Source organism: Delphinus delphis, chromosome 2, assembly GCF_949987515.2.
Source record: "Delphinus delphis chromosome 2, mDelDel1.2, whole genome shotgun sequence".
Classification (NCBI taxonomy): Eukaryota; Metazoa; Chordata; class Mammalia; order Artiodactyla; family Delphinidae; genus Delphinus; species Delphinus delphis.
In genome coordinates this window covers 91,351,278-91,367,069 of record NC_082684.1, presented here as the reverse complement: position 1 = coordinate 91,367,069, position 15,792 = coordinate 91,351,278, and the positions used below count along the sequence as shown (strand labels likewise).

Below are 15,792 nucleotides of genomic sequence, written 5' to 3'. Positions count from 1 at the left end.
TCCTCTTTCCTTGCTGACTGACTGCTTGACTACAATGTAGGGTGAATTGGTTTTGGTCTTAGTCTTATATCAACTAGACATTTTCTCTCTAAGCTTTTTATCTCTAACTGTGAAGTGAAAGTCTTTGTTCTCTATTAAGGGGATTCAGACATTCTGAATGTCTGGAGCAGATGGGAGGTGGTTTGGGGTATATGGATGAAATTACACTATCCACAAACCAACCCTGAAAGGCCTTTCAGACAGGTGGGTAAGGTAACAGGGGGAAACTGTCTGGAGGTACTGTCTGTCTTTTCTCTTGTCCTCCTTGACAGAGCTCTTGGGAAAAGGCAGCTAGGGGATAATCTGGCTATGACATTGGACATCTATTCCTAGAAAGGGTTAGCATTTCATGAAATTTCCATGTTCTCCATGCTATAACTATCCTTTATATCTCACATTTTTTCTAGCTCTAAAAATACCGATTCTAACCTCTCTGTCCCCTCCCCTTTCCCCCAGAAAGTCTAAGGTACACAATAGGCCATGAATAAATGCCATGAATGGAGACACTTTTGGTTAAAAGAATTTCTCTTTAGTAGGATTAGAAATAATACTAAGGTGGAGTTGATGGTATCTGAAAAGCTTATGGGTGTTGAACTTTCAGAAACAATGCTCATACTTCACAAAGTTTTCTTATCTTTGGTTTTTGGGGTCTTTTTTTCTTTTTGAGATAAAGATGGGGCCTTGTTAACATCACAGGTCTAGTCACCAAAATGGAAGGTCTTGTTGGGTGTCTTCCTTGGGAGACAAATGGGAGCATCTGGTACCTGGGCATATATCTTAGTGAGTACTTCAAAAGCCTGGGTCACAAAGGAGATGACTAGCATCATGGACATTTACAGCTTTCAGTGTGTCCCGTTGACTTGGTTCAATGAGCTGTTCTTGGACCAAATTACAAATTGGCTACAAGGTATCCCAGGCTGACACTTCAGTACCTACTGGGGTTCAAAGAGTCTCCTTAAGGTGTGAGTTTGGTCCAGAAGATCCGTAGCCAACACAGATGTGTTCTAAATCTACTACGAGATTAAAAGTGTCAGGGACTCTCACTGAGACAGCTGGCTGTGGAGTGCCTTAGACCTGAGCAATGATCATATTTGTAAGATATGTAGAAATGTTGTGGACAGTGTGTGGGAGTATAGCATGATATTTACAAACAATGACTATGATTTTGATGAGAGTGTAATTTCTAATACAATCACGCCCTAATTTGGTGACCTTGGGAAGTTACTTAATCTCTCTCAGCTTCAGTTCTTTATCTGTGAAATTGAGCTAATAGAATGGAAATAGTACCAAACTCAAAGGATTGATAAGAGTATCAAATTTCAGAATAAATGGAAAGCACCTAATTTAGTGCTAACTCTCAGTACATTTTAATCCTTTTTTTTTTTTTTTTTTTGGTGTGTTAGGCAGTTCTGTGTTCTCAAGTGACACAAATATTTTTGTATTTATTTATCTCCTGGTATATTCCTCCATTCACTTACAGAGAGTCAGAATTTTGTAGTTGGAAAAAATTTTTAAATTATGTAATTCTATTTTTTTTAATTTATCAAATGAAGAGAATGAAAACTGGAGAGGCTGAATAACTTACACTGAGCCATTACTTCTTAAGGTTTGATAATCTCTTTAACAATTGCCAGCAAGGATAATAAATAATGATAAAAGTTATGTTTAAACAGTGTTTTCTTTTTTTTAAAAAAATATATATTTATTTATTTTTGGCTACATTGGGTCTTCGTTGCTGCGTGTGGGCTTTCTCTAGTTGCGGCGAGCGGGGGCTACTCTTGGTTGCGGTGCACAGTATTCTCATTGCGGTGGCTTCTCCTGTTGTGGAGCACAGGCTGTAGGTGCATGGGCTTCAGTAGTTGTGGCGCACAGGCTTAGCTGCTCTGTGGCATGTGGGATCTTCCCAGACCAGGGCTCGAACCCGTGTCCCCCGCATCAGCAGGCAGATTCCCAACCACTGCACCACCAGGGAAATCCCTAAACAGAGTTTTCTGGTTTTCAAATTACTTTCCCACTCATTATATGTAACTTGGTCCTCCCAACATTTTTGTAAAACATGTAGGATAGGTTTCTTTATCCTTGTTTTGCAGATATGGAACTTAAGTTCCCATTAGGTAACTTTCTAGGTCATATTGCTTGTTCTTGGCTAGGCAACATTAGAATTCAAATCTCAGAGTTTAGGCTCCTAAACTGAAAAACTTTTCATGACGTCTTAAAAATCCTCATTCATCTCAGATCCCTGGGTTTCCAGGTATATTTGTAGAGCTCATAGGGCACTAGAATTAAAAGGGATGTTGTTAAAAATCCTCTGGTTAGCTTCCTCAATGAAGTCTACAGAGATAAGATGACTTGGCCAAGGTTGATAGCTCTATCGGTGGCAGAGTGGAGACTGGACTTCTTGTTTCTTGTTTCCACCAGGTCATGATGAAAACTCCCTTTTTAATGCTATTTATAAAAGGGGAAGAGGAGGGAGTATCAGTATGATCCCAAGCTAGGGGATTTTATTGCAAGAGATCCTAGAAGGAGAAGAAATAGAAGGGTCAAATTGTGACATGTGGGGAACTTTATGGCCTATGGTTGCTTGTAGGGTTTGTACGAACATTGTGGACCTATGGCTCTTATTAGGAAAATCATATTCTATTTATTCTTTGGACTGAGGGGTCCTTATCTTTGACACCTAATTCTCTAGAGCAAGGGGGGCGGAGTCAGGAATATGGAGAGAGTGTCTGGGTATTGCATAGGGGCAGATGCAGGAAGAATAAAGATATTATATGTGGCTGGAGTTATCCTTATGCTCTATTCGTTAGAAACCTCAATGTGAGGACAGAGGAAAGTGAGGAACCCCAACAATGGTTTATCACTTACACAGCATGGTGGATAAATTAACCATACACCTTTATTGAATTCAGTGAATGAAATAATCTTCCTCCAGCACACTGAAGGAAATTACAGTTGTGTCCACCATGTGCCCCAGTGGTATAACCCTAAAAACTATAAAGCTGAAACGCTCAGGCAAGTGCATATTCAAATGTCCCTTTATCAAACTCTTCAATTTCACCTTCCCATGTAGAGGAAGGCATGCTACTATATGGGTCTAACAGGATTTTGAAGCATCTGATGATAAGAAGTCCCAAGAAGATACACAAAATCCCAACAAAAGCGAAGCCAGTTTTTTGCTCCAGAGTCAACGAGAAAGCTGACACTTCGTTGACACTCATCTTAGCTGAAGAGTTGCCACAGTTGGTACTACTCATTATTCACTGTCACATCATTTTGGCTCTTCAGAATTCCTGCTGGAGTCACCTCTTGGCCTAGATACAAAATTGGACTCAGTTTAGTTTTATCCATACATGGTATTAGGTAGGTAATTGTTTTGTAACATCTGGCATTTTTCAAACTCTCTTGACTTAACTCACAAAAGATATAGGAAAACATTATCAGATATGGATCAGGATCAAGTTAGTATTGGAGATGCTACTTCTATTGTAGTAATTACAGAATTGCCTTTGTGGACACACAAAACTGTACCTCTGTACACTAAATATAAAATCAAGTATGAAGGGGAATAGTCAAATAATTAACCCTAAAAGCATTTGATTCATTAAGTTAAGTCATTGAGTTGATTCATTAAGTTAAGTGATTCATTTGATTCATTAAGTCATTGCTTCTTTGACCCAAGTTGTCATCTAATTTTCATTTCATTTTTGCATGTATCAAAAAAACCATAAATAATTATAGGGTGTAAGCTGGTCAAGCTCTCTAAAGTCTATGTTTTAAGGTCTATCTCCAATGCCATTTTGTCTGATAGGTTCTGATCCTTTTAAATAGGTGTAATACCTTCTTTCTTTTTCACCCCCCTCCTTAGCTTTTAGACTTATGTTCTTGTATTTTCTTTTCCACTACCACTTCATACACTAAGTGCTAATTTCTTAAAAAGAGAAATTGTGTTTTTAAAATTATGTTAGAAAGAGCAGTACCCAACATAGTAGCTTGCAAGTAACAAGCCGCGGTAGCTGTGGACCATTAACCATCTCACCACCGTCTCCACTGGCTCTCACACCCTAAATAGACATAAAATCCAAGTTAAACAGCATGTTTTCTATGAAATTCAGCTGCAAGTCAAGCTCCCCAGACCCCTTGCCTACCAGATTCCCACTATCTCTAAGCTCCTACTATGTTGAGAGTCTAAAACTACAGCAAAAGTGTTCCAAAAGTGTGTGTTGAATTGAAGCAAAATAGATTTTTCCACTTGCTGTCTCAAAGTTAATTAAATTAACTAATGAAAAATCAAGATTAGTTAATTAAATCAAATGGTTACTAACCCACAGCTGCCCTTCTTGAGAGGACTGTCACCAAAAAGCTTCTCATCTAATAACTGAGAATAATAGACTGCTGGTGTTTTTGTCTTTGTTGTTGCTTCTTTTGATAATTTTAAGAATTGTGTTTATTAAAATGACTGACCCTTCAGGTTCTTTGGGGTTCAATTTTCAGAAAACAACTGAGACAGAACAAGGAATGGGAGGTAAGGAGTGGAGAAAGGGAGTGATTAATAAGAACAAGCCTTGTAGCTTTCAAAATTGTTCACCAACTTATACACGAGTTAATATCAAACAATATTTATTTTATACTGGCTTGGATTACAAAAGAGCTCTGTCTTCAAACCTTAAGTGTTAGAAATATTCAATACATTGTGGGATATGCTGGTTATTTGACTTTTTTGTTTAATAGAAGGAAAACATGTTGTTTCAACCCAATTTGTTGAATTTCTTTATACCAAATCATTTTTCTACCCTAATAAATATGGTATACTGAATATATTTTAATTTTTAAAAATGTCAGATCACTTAAGTGTTTCAGAGTGATTTTTCTGAAGATTGAGCTCTTGTTGTACAATTTATCCTGTAGAAAGTAGAGGAGACTGGACTGAATAATGACCTTGGGACTTAACTAGAACTTTTTTTTCTGACCAAATCTTTAATTTTATTGCTTTGTCATTTAAAGGTCTTTTGTTGAGATTCATACACCCTCTGGTTCATTTTTTTAATGGGTGGACAAACTGAAAAGAAGGATGTTTCTACATGGAGATGCTGGATCAACCATTTGACTGATTCAGCCAAGTAACTTGTTGAATTTTTTTTTTTCACAAGAGCCATGACCTTGCTAGGCTATACCATTTGACTATTTCCTCGGACATGTAGGTAAGAAGAGGCAATAAGCCTGGTTTACTGGTGGACACAGTATACAAACTCCCTTCGGCGAAGGACTTGTTGCCCAGCACATGGGAGGGCTACCAGCAGATAATCTTCAGCTGCTAGCTCCTTCCATGGATTGCCTCAATAGCAGAGAGCTGCCTCTCTGTAACCCAAGGTTAGCCCAAGGTTACTTCGCTTCCAACAGCAGACAGTTTTCAATGACTGATTAATGTGAAAATAAAAAGGCCTGGCCATCTTGAACTCTGAAGAACCATTCTAGGGAGGGAGATGCAAGAGGGAGGAGATATGGGGATATATGTATAGGTATAACTGATTCACTTTGTTATAAAGCAGAAACTAACACACCATTGTAAAGAAATTATACTCCAATAAAGATGTTAAAACTAAATAAAAATGTAAAAAAAAAAAAAAGAACCATTCTAGCTCTAGAGTTCATCACAGGGAAAACCAAGGCTCTTCTTTCATCACAGTTCAAATTCTGCCCACTCCTGCTTAACTCCCCACTCTTCCACAGGTGTTGAGCCCAAGGGCACTACTCAGTAAACATCCTGCACACTACTCTCTGTCTCAGTCTGGTTTCTGACGAACCTAACCTGCAACAATTGGTGTCACTATAATTAAAACATCTGGGCAGTTTTAATGATCTGTGCATTTTTCAGCTAGTTCATTTTGCCACCATGCAGAAATAGCCTAAACTGAGTATAGTTATGACGTTAGCTAAATTTATTTACATGTTTTTAAAAATCATGAAGTAGACATGTACACAGGGTCGTAACTGATCATTAGGAGACTTAAGTCAGTTGGCTCTTAGCTTGTGATTAATCCACTAGACTCTGTTATTCTTATAAAAACCCACCAGCTGACCAAACAAACCAACAGAGACATTTTCTAGCTGTGGCAATAAAACACGCAACTCATTTTTCACCATTAAATTAAAGCAAGGTATTTTCCTAGTTAGAGATACAAAATCCCTTAAATTTTTTATTACTATTTGTCTAACGTATGGCAGACATACGTTATATGTCTGTCATACGTTAAAACACAGCATAATGTTTTGTTCTTAGAGTCTTAGGCAATCTGTGAATTGAATTACTTATTTTAATGGAAAAATAACTACTTCTCAAGCAGTTACCACCGTTTCTGGCATGTTGTAGGTATTTAATAAATATTTGAATTGGATTAAACTAAATGTATTGAAAAATATAATTTTTGATAAATAAAGTTCTGGTTTTAAAAAATCTAATTTTTAAATTCAGAAAACGTATTTTAAATGAAATGAACAAGAAAACTTTGATTTAAAAAATATCAGCTTTGGGCTTCCCTGGTGGCGCAGAGGTTGAGAGTCTGCCTGCTAATGCACGGGACACGGGTTCGTGCCCCGGTCCGGGAAGATCCCACATGCCGAGGAGCGGCTAGGCCCGTGAGCCATGGCCGCTGAGCCTGCGCGTCCGGAGCCTGTGCTCCGCAACGGGAGAGGCCACAACAGTGAGAGGCCCGCGTACCGCCAAAAAAAAAAAAAAAAAAAAAAAATCAGCTTTGAAGATACACATTAAAATTCAGCAGCTCATTCAGAGTTCAATGTTTCTGGTTTTTTAAAATAATTCATTAATATAGCATTCCCAGAAAGACTCACATGATTTGTAATATTCAAAGGTAGGGAAAGTAGATCTTTTCTATCAGCCTTGTTAGTTCCCTTTCATTATCTATGGAAAGGTATGTAGCCATCATATTATTTTGGCGTTAACTACCAGGAAGTAGATAGTTAAATTTTGTACTCAGTCAGAATGCCTTTGTTAGCTTAAGACTTCTGGTATAATTACCCCTTCTTCCCCTGACTTTGCCTTCTTTATTACTTGGCTGCTCTGGTTACCCTTAGCTAAGAAGGGTAAGATACTTCAAGGATACTTAGCTAAGATAATTCAAGAGCTTTTGGAATTGGGTAGGAGTACAAACAATGAATGGATATATAGAGCCACTGTTAGTAAATGAATAAAGTCACCATGTTTTATACTGTCTTGGAAGAACAGATATATGGTTGTCTCATGGCTTTATACATAGTTTATAAGCCCTCTTTGGCTATCTATTGTTGGTACCAATACAAATGAAATGCAGGACAAAAACTGGGAGCTGAATGATAAGGTATTATATAATAATGAATATGGCAATTACATTTTAGTTATTCATTCAACCAGTATATATATTGAATGTCTGCTCCATGTCAGCACTGTTTTTGGTCCTGGATTATAATGATGAACTACAGAACAATGTGCGCCTGCCATGAGTGGAGGAGGAGACAGACTCAGTTATTTTTAAAATTGTCTATCTATCTATTATATATCAGGTAGTCATAAATGCTACAAAAGAAGGCAAGCAAGTTAAGAGGAAAGAGAATGATAATGAATAAAGGGCACTTCTTTAATTGAAGAAATCAGCAAAGGCTTTCCTAGGGAGATGACATTTGACCTGAAGTCTGAATGATGTCAAGAAGGGAGCTGTGAAAATATCTGGAGGAAGAGCATTGAAGTTTGAGGAAACAGTCATTGCAAAGGCTTTGAGGTGAGAGGATTTCATACACAATATGTTCAGATAAAGAAATTGACCAATAACACATTAAACTCCCTACTTGTACAAGATGGTTTAGTGGTTATCAGTTGACAAAGAAAAGGCAGAAGTACTTTATATACTTCTGTCTTTTTAACCCATGTAGAATGCTCTTTAGAAATGACCCCAAAATCAAACAGTAAAAGGAGACAAGAAAGTAGTAGAATAATGTTTAGCTGCATTAGATGAGTTAAAACTCCCAGGATAAGATGATTTATAACTTGATGAGCAAAAACCTTTGAGAAATACCTGACCATGAGAGTGCTGCCAGAAGTATGGACTTGGACAGACAAATGTCTCAATTTTCAGAAAGAGCAATGGGAAATTGTGAAAATTATATATTGGTAACTTGGAATTAATCTTTGTTACAAATCCGTAATTAGTTATTTTAATTAATTAAAATTAATTTAAATGCTAATTTGTTAGCACTCACTAAAAGTTAAGATTAGGTTAATAAGAAGTAATGCCAAATTCACTTCTTTTTTGGAAAGTTTACTACTAACATGGAATATCAGGGAAATAACATCGACGTGGTTTAGTCGATGCAAATAGCACAGCAATGCATTTAACCATCTCCCATGATATCATTTTTGGGGAAGATGGTGAGATATGCCTGGATAACATTATTTTTATGTAGAGTCATAGTTCACTGAAGTATCCTAATAAAAATTGGGCTCTGTACTCATAGAGACAGCTCTCTAATGTAGTATCACAAAGATCTAACTCTATCTACATCCTCTTCAGTGTTTTTGAACAGTAACTAGGTTGAAGACATTGAAGTGATGATTATTAAATTTGACACAAGGCGGGGCTGAAAACTATAAGTTAGCTCACAGAATCAAGATTCAAGACAATTCTGATGACTGGAATTCTGGATTGAAACCTGAACATAAAATTTAATAAAAAAAATTTAATAGAAACACTTCTCAAGTCCCATGTTTAAGTGGGAGGGAGGGAGATACACCAAACTTAGATGGGGGACACTTGACCTGGAAGTTCGTGTGAACAGATGTTTCCTTAATATCTTAAAAGGAAGAACTTTGACTTTTATATTCATGTTAAAATTCTACCTTACACCAAAGGTGAAAACAAAATAGAAGCCAAGGAGAACACCTGAAAGGGTCGTACTCAAATGTTGAAAAGAAAAAGTCTGGCCATTGCTGCAGGCATTGTGTCCACACAAGCAAATAAGTGAAAAGCTAAGCAATTGCCTAACAACATGTTCAGAAAATAGATACCCTTGGGAATTTAAGCCATATATGTAGTGGTTAAAATACCAGTATTTTCAGGCCTAAATTTTTCAAATATTTGCTCAAACTTTCCATTTTGCTTACTCTATTAAATGAACGACTTGTCTCATTTCAACCCCAAGTCTAATGTTTTTGAGAATATACTGCGAAGTGTGCTGAGCTTTGTACCTTTCAATTAATATAGAGCATAATATGATACAAGAGTAATAACAAAATATTAAGAATCAATAGAGGTCTTCAGATGCAACACTGATTTCTTCATTAATTAATAAGGTATCCAAAATTACTGGACAACTGTGGATAAAAGATACATTTCTTTCACTTTCTCTAATCTCTGGAACAGAAGCCAAAAAAAAAAATTAGCAGGTTCTGCAAAACAGACATTTTAATGCCTACCTCAAAGGGAAAATATCTTAGTATCCTGTTTATAGGGAAATAGAAAATGAAAGACATATGTGAGAATTTAGACCATGAAGTTACAAAACTAAATAAATAAACCCTTATGAGAAAAAAAAATTTGAGAATAAAGAAATGAATTTTCAAAATAAGAGTAGAGTGTAAAATTATGTGGTAAAAGTTATTTTTAATATGCGCTGCCACAAAAAATGGGTAAAATTATCAACATTGTACAGTTTAAATATCAGTGTCTATGTGTTTTATGATTAAAGTATTTAAGTATATTTCTGTAGTACTACTGCACATGATAAACTATTGCCTCAAGCCGTGTTAACTGGAATCAATGTTTAAGTATTCTAGAAATGAGAAAATGAGTTGGAAGCACAGTATTTCCTTCATGGCAATTGTCAGGAAATGGGATTTCTAAGTTCTGATGAGTCATAGGATTGGGCCAAGGGTATACCTGTAGATACCAGTAGGCCCAAATCTCATGGAACTGCTTTGTAGTTAGTAACCAATAAATAAGCAAACACAGTCTTTCTATGACCAGTCATACAAATCATACTATTGTAAGTAGTCAAGCAAAGATAACAGTATTTTTACACCTGATTTATAGACTTTCATATACATGAATGTTATGTGCGATTTTTTTTCTGTGAAATAAGTTCATTGATTGGAGATATAAAAATTCACTTTTCAGAAACATATAGTCATTTAATCATGCAACAATGTGTAACTGCAGAAACCAATATTGAAAAGAATGTGCCTATTAAAAAAAGAAATTCCTGTATTTTATTTTAATCAACAGGTTTTTTTTCTCCGGTTTATTCATCTATTAATAATATTCCAAACAATATATCTAAAATAACCATTATAGTGGAATATGGTGTTCTAGATGAAAACTGTTATGATACTGGTCATTAGATATAATAATCTCTAATGCTAATGACATGAACATTCATAATTTAATGAAATGAGACATATAGGAAAACCCAAGCTTAAAAAATAATGAATTCTCCCATATATACACCCCTTCAAATATCAAGATTATTAAATCCCATTAAAAGAGGGAAAAGAAGCATTATTGAGGCCACATCTGCACAGAGCTAGTTAGTAATTTGGAATGGAATATGTTGTAATCAAAGGAAAACCTTAAATAACAAACCCAGATGTCTTCATCATGATGAAGTGCATAAATTTCAGGCCTCCCCAGGAATCCAAAACCTTGAGATATGCCAAAATCAGCCTCCCCCCAACCTTTCAGATTTCAACCTTTAGAGAATTTCCCTCTTAAGAGAATCTTTGAATGGCTCCTCAAGGACTCTGACATTCCTTTTTTTTTTTCCAGAAGCACTGGAAACCTGGTCTGAAAATTCTCAAAATGTCTCACTAGAGAAACCTGGACTGTCATTATCATTCTGCCTTGTTTGTCTCCAGTTCTCTTTGGACATATTAAACTTAAGAAGCATAGAAATCACCTACCAAACATTATGGAAGAAACATCAGCAAACACCCAACAAATCCACTTTTTTTTTTCCTTTTATCAGCATCATCAGCAGAAACATTAGGGCTCTTTCTTCTTTAGAATTTGAACTCAGCAGACCTACAGACTCCTTCCCCCTCTCCGCCCTCCCCACCTCCTTTCCTGCTCCCTAGCTTCAGAAATACCAGAAAAGGAGACATGCTTTTCATCTGGACCTGCATTAGAATCCTGTCAGTTAATGCGAAGGGTAGGGGGAGAAAGTTACTCCGCAGGGAGAGACGTCTCACCTTCCATGCTTGTTGCCATGGAGATGAAATCCAGCCAGTAGATTTAAGTGTTGGCAGGTTTGTCTGTGTTCGCTGATCGGTTCGGTAGCAATGTAAAAGACGTGTCCTGGGAACCTGCGTGGAGTCCCAGTACCGCGGTTATCGCTTTACTGGCCTACGTGTGTAAATGTCTGTATCTGTCGGTGAGGGGCAGAAGACGTGTGCGCGCGCGAGTATATTTGCAGGAAAATGTGCACGAATTTCTTCCATGTGGCAGTGTGTAAATATTTGCGCGCGCGTGTGCGTATGTGAGGGCGTCTGACCGTGTGTGTCTGTGAGAGAAAAGCGGTGGACAGTGAGAGGGGGTAGGGAATCGGCCACGGCAGCAACAGGCTTCATGTAGTCCTCAGCTCTGCAAAAAAAAATAAGGAGGCTTATTTTCACTCATATCACACTTGGAGGTTAGCAATCGGAGTTCATCACCAATTTGTCTTTCTAAGGCAGTGGAGGTGTTAATTAATGTATTGTTAAAATACTTGTTTTCCTCTTCTGTCTGCGTCAGTAGCTGTGCCGCGGGCATTTTGTTGTGCTCGGTGACTGCAGTCTCAGTCGGGGAGTAGGCAATCAATTCCTATGTCTTCTCATCCTATAAAGGAAAGACGTGGGTGACGGGTGTATTGGTTTAACTGGGGACCGCATGCGTCATTTGGAGTTATTTTTCCCTACCCTTCGCCTTGCCTATGCAAACCCAACAGGATCCCCTCCTCTTCTTAGGAGTAGGTGCCTAGGCGCTGTCCGTAGTGCTGAAATGTTGCGTAGTATGACCTACCTCCCACAGACGAGCTACAAGACAGCAAGCGAGGAACGCTCCGACAAAGCCTACAGGAAGTTGTGAGACACGTTTTCTGAACGGTGTTGAATATATAGAAACCAAACCTAAACCGCATTGAAAGCAAAACAAAACAAAACAAAGACAGGCAAACAAACTCAGTTGTAAGGTTCCAGTTCTGTTCATCTTTGGATACTATATCCAGAACCTACGAGTTGCAAACACTTGTAGATTCCTTTAAAACTTAATTATTGACTTTATGAATTATTAACTATTCAGAGATTGGGAAAAGTGTAGATGTGGAATTAGGTCATTATTCATGTAAAAAAATGCTGAAAACAAGTAAAAGTGTGTTATAGTTCAATAATAAAGTGAAGACAAACTTTATGTTCATTTAGAGTATTTACTAAATTAGGAAATTTCATGGTCTTACAAAAAATGCGCAATGTATGACTGTGAGTTCATACAAGACTATACTCAAACAAAGTTATTCTTTTTCATTTAAAACTATTAAACACCCTATAATATAGGCCCACCAAGGAAGAGAGTGGAAGAAGTGTCTTCTTCTGGGAACATGTTCATTGCCATGGTTTTATTGACTCTTTTTTAAGCTTGCTAAGGGCCACATCCATTTTTGGTACTATATACTAGAGCAGTGCTTCTTGAAATTGAATGTGAATCCCCTGGGGATCTTGTTAACATGCAGGTTCTCATTCAGTAAGTGTGCGATTGGGTCTCAGATTCTGAATTTCTAACAACATACCAGGTGATTCCAGAGGTTGCTAGTCTCAGGACTAAACTTAAAATAACAAGGTTCTAGAGATACTGTGTTCTGGCCATGCAGTCACCCACAGAGTATGCAAAAGGCGTCATTATCTTTCATCTATTCTCTGTATGTTTCTAGACTGTTGCAAAAATATTCTATTCAAATAAGTTCAGAGATTAACCATTTTATTTGCACAATATTAAACTGTTTATGAATTTATCATTTGATTGATTTTGACATTGTCTAGACACATGCTACAGTCTGCTCCACTCTATATTTCCATACTATGATCTGCAATCACCCATTCTCTTTGCAAGCCAAGCTTAAGAAAGCAGAACCAAGTTACATGGTTCTACTACTGGTATATGGGCCCCACTCCAAGAATTTGTTATCATGATTGAAGACTTAAACTTGTCATTTTATGACTTTAAATATGGTTCTGTAGTAAATGCTCATGATACTGATTTTTAAAATTTAGACATTATAGATCTAATTCTCACCCAGTTTAGAAAGTGGAAGAGGACCATTGTTTCACAGACCTTTTGAATGAAATCTGATCTGTCATATCATTGACATAATACATTTATACTTAGATTTTGAAGAAATCATCCTCTGGATGATTTTCTGATTTTTAAAAAAATTCATACCTACATCAGTTGTACAGTGCTTTCAGTTAATGCTTTTGAGTTGATGCCAAAGGAAAGTTTTGACTATAAACTAGGTACCTTGGTGTTAGTTGGTGCATGACCTTGACCTTCTTCAAGCTATATGAACAGTGGTGATGTTCTGAAAAGTCTGCAAAGTGGTTCATTCAGGAAAGTGTAATGGATTAAACATCAATTATGTTCCACTTCCTTTGTTATATGGTGGGATACAAAGATGAATGAGATTTGGTCTCTGCCCTTGATGAGGTATTTTGCAAAACAACATGGCAGATTCTACAAAGTTCTATAGAAGCACAGAGATTAATAATGTATGTTTTATTCTCCATTACCAAAGAAGTGATGAAGAATAGCAAAGTAGAAAAACCCAGGTGTATTTAAAATACAGATGTATTTCAGGTCATTGCCAATGTCTGCTGCCCAACTTTTAATTTCAAATTGTTGAAAGATATGATATATATGAACGCTTTTCTAGAGCACACATGGTTAACCTGTACTTCTGGATTGTCTATGATTTATTTTCAGAGGAATCCAAATTATTAGAAAGGTAAATATATGGGTGGCATTGTTCAGACCTCCTCCAAATTAATTGCCTTTACTATGCATTGACTTTACACTTTCAGCTTATATGCAAGTATTTTATATAAAGCAATCCTTAGCTTACACAGCCTGCTCTATGTCTGCTATGGGATTGTTACTAAAGACTTGCCCAACACATCCTTTACTATTCCTAATATGACATCCCTCAAAAAACATTTTTTTCCATACCAATTTCATGAATTGAACTTTCATACCCCTCCTCTTCACTTAAATCATCCCAAGGTAAGTGGTGTGTTCTCTTCTTATATACAATATATATCCTGTAGCTGATCACATGTGCCTTTTCTTTTAGTTACCAGGGATGTCAGGGTCAAATTAACAGCTAAAAATTAGTAACTATATAAGCTCTTCAGGCCTCTATATGTGTGTCCTTTCTTTATTGCCTTGAATACTGCAATTTTTTTTTGCTCAGGTATTGGTATATTATTTTCTTTTAATTATCTGTTTTAATGTGTGTCCTCATATAAATGTCCTCATGGAATCAGAAATGGAGTAAATAAATAAAAAAATAAGTAAATAAGTAAATTTTTTCTCCACTTTTTGGCAAAAAAATGCTGACTACTGGGTGAATATATATGGTTGTTTTATAAATTCGTTTTTAACAAGATATTAAGTATAGAAGAAATGATTAGTTAGCTATGAAGATAAAAATCTAACTTATTGTGACTAAATAATAAATGTTAAGCTAGTAGAAGAAAATTTCACTTTATATAACTACAGATCAACTTTATTTCAAAACACATCGTTTCCCTGTTTCTCCTTCTATACACTAAATAGTGTCCCTTGTATGACTAGGACTTTTTCTTATGTCAGCGGGCAGAAGTATTTTATCTACCTTGTTAGAAGATGTGGTAACTATAGAAATTTAAAGAACATGACATCCCCATTCTAATGAATATACTATAGTATAAGGGTGTCACAAAGGAACCGAAAGCAAGAATTTCCTCCAACAAGTCAGCTCAGGATTCTTTTCAGAGGAAAATTTTCCTTGCTATGAATTCTACTCACCTTGATTCCAGCTGACTTCTTGCTCTCAAGTTTTCTATAGTGGGATCCTCTCTTGAACTTATTAGGCCAACATGTTACCTCCAGCTTTTCATGGAAATCTATATCTTGTCTGGCTTAAGTTTGTTTATTCTTTCTGAGCTAAAATGTTTGAGAGTAGCTCTGCTTTTCTATTTGAAAAATATTGTTATTTACTCAAATATTGGCTACTACAACTTACAAATGCACAACTTAAAAAATATATTAAAGACAAATTTGAATTACTTTTGTTATAAACATTAAAAAATTAATCCAATGCTTATTTAGCTTTAAGTGGTATTAGATAATTAGCTATGTCCAAAAGTCACCTGTTTGCTTTCTAAAAATACATTCCTGTTTTGGAATTTCTAGGTACTTATGCCTTATTTTCTACATAAATGGTTTTAATCATTTTGGAGGATTAAGAATGATTTTGAAATTTCAATAGGAAATATATGCCCTTTCCCTAAAAATATACACATGCAGATAATTTCACTCACAATTCAGAGCATTCATGGCCACTTGGATGTCCATTTTTATAATCCCAGAGTAATCCAAGGAATGCTTTAAAAATTTCTGCTATAAATGAATGGTCCATGGTCTCATTCTCAGTTTCACAACTAAGTATTGACTGTCTTAAAGTCCTGTATTTTTTTTTAACATC

General features: G+C 36.3%; 1 protein-coding gene across 4 annotated transcripts; it reads right to left on the bottom strand.

Moving 5' to 3' along the window:
• Window positions 1-2,886: 2,886 nt before the first annotated feature.
• CTXN2 (cortexin 2) lies at window positions 2,887-12,211 on the bottom strand. 4 transcript variants are annotated; one of them, XM_060005182.1, is made up of 3 exons: window positions 11,270-12,211; window positions 4,017-4,100; window positions 2,887-3,350 (listed from the first exon to the last, which is right to left on the bottom strand). In XM_060005182.1, the coding sequence occupies exon 3, from the start codon at window positions 3,291-3,293 to the stop codon at window positions 3,048-3,050; it is 246 nt and encodes an 81-aa protein (XP_059861165.1). In that variant the 5' UTR covers window positions 3,294-3,350; window positions 4,017-4,100; window positions 11,270-12,211; the 3' UTR covers window positions 2,887-3,047. The 4 variants fall into 4 exon arrangements, with proteins under 4 accessions (XP_059861165.1, XP_059861167.1, XP_059861164.1 ...); XM_060005184.1 differs by lacking the exon at window positions 11,270-12,211 and adding an exon at window positions 11,198-11,262; XM_060005181.1 differs by lacking the exon at window positions 4,017-4,100 and having other exon boundaries at window positions 11,270-12,209.
• Between the last annotated feature and the right edge of the window lie 3,581 nt (window positions 12,212-15,792).

Excerpts from the sequence above, each read along its gene's own strand:
- CTXN2 (XM_060005182.1), bottom strand. The coding sequence starts at position 3,293 with ATGAGTAGTACCAACTGTGGCAACTCTTCAGCTAAGATGAGTGTCAAC.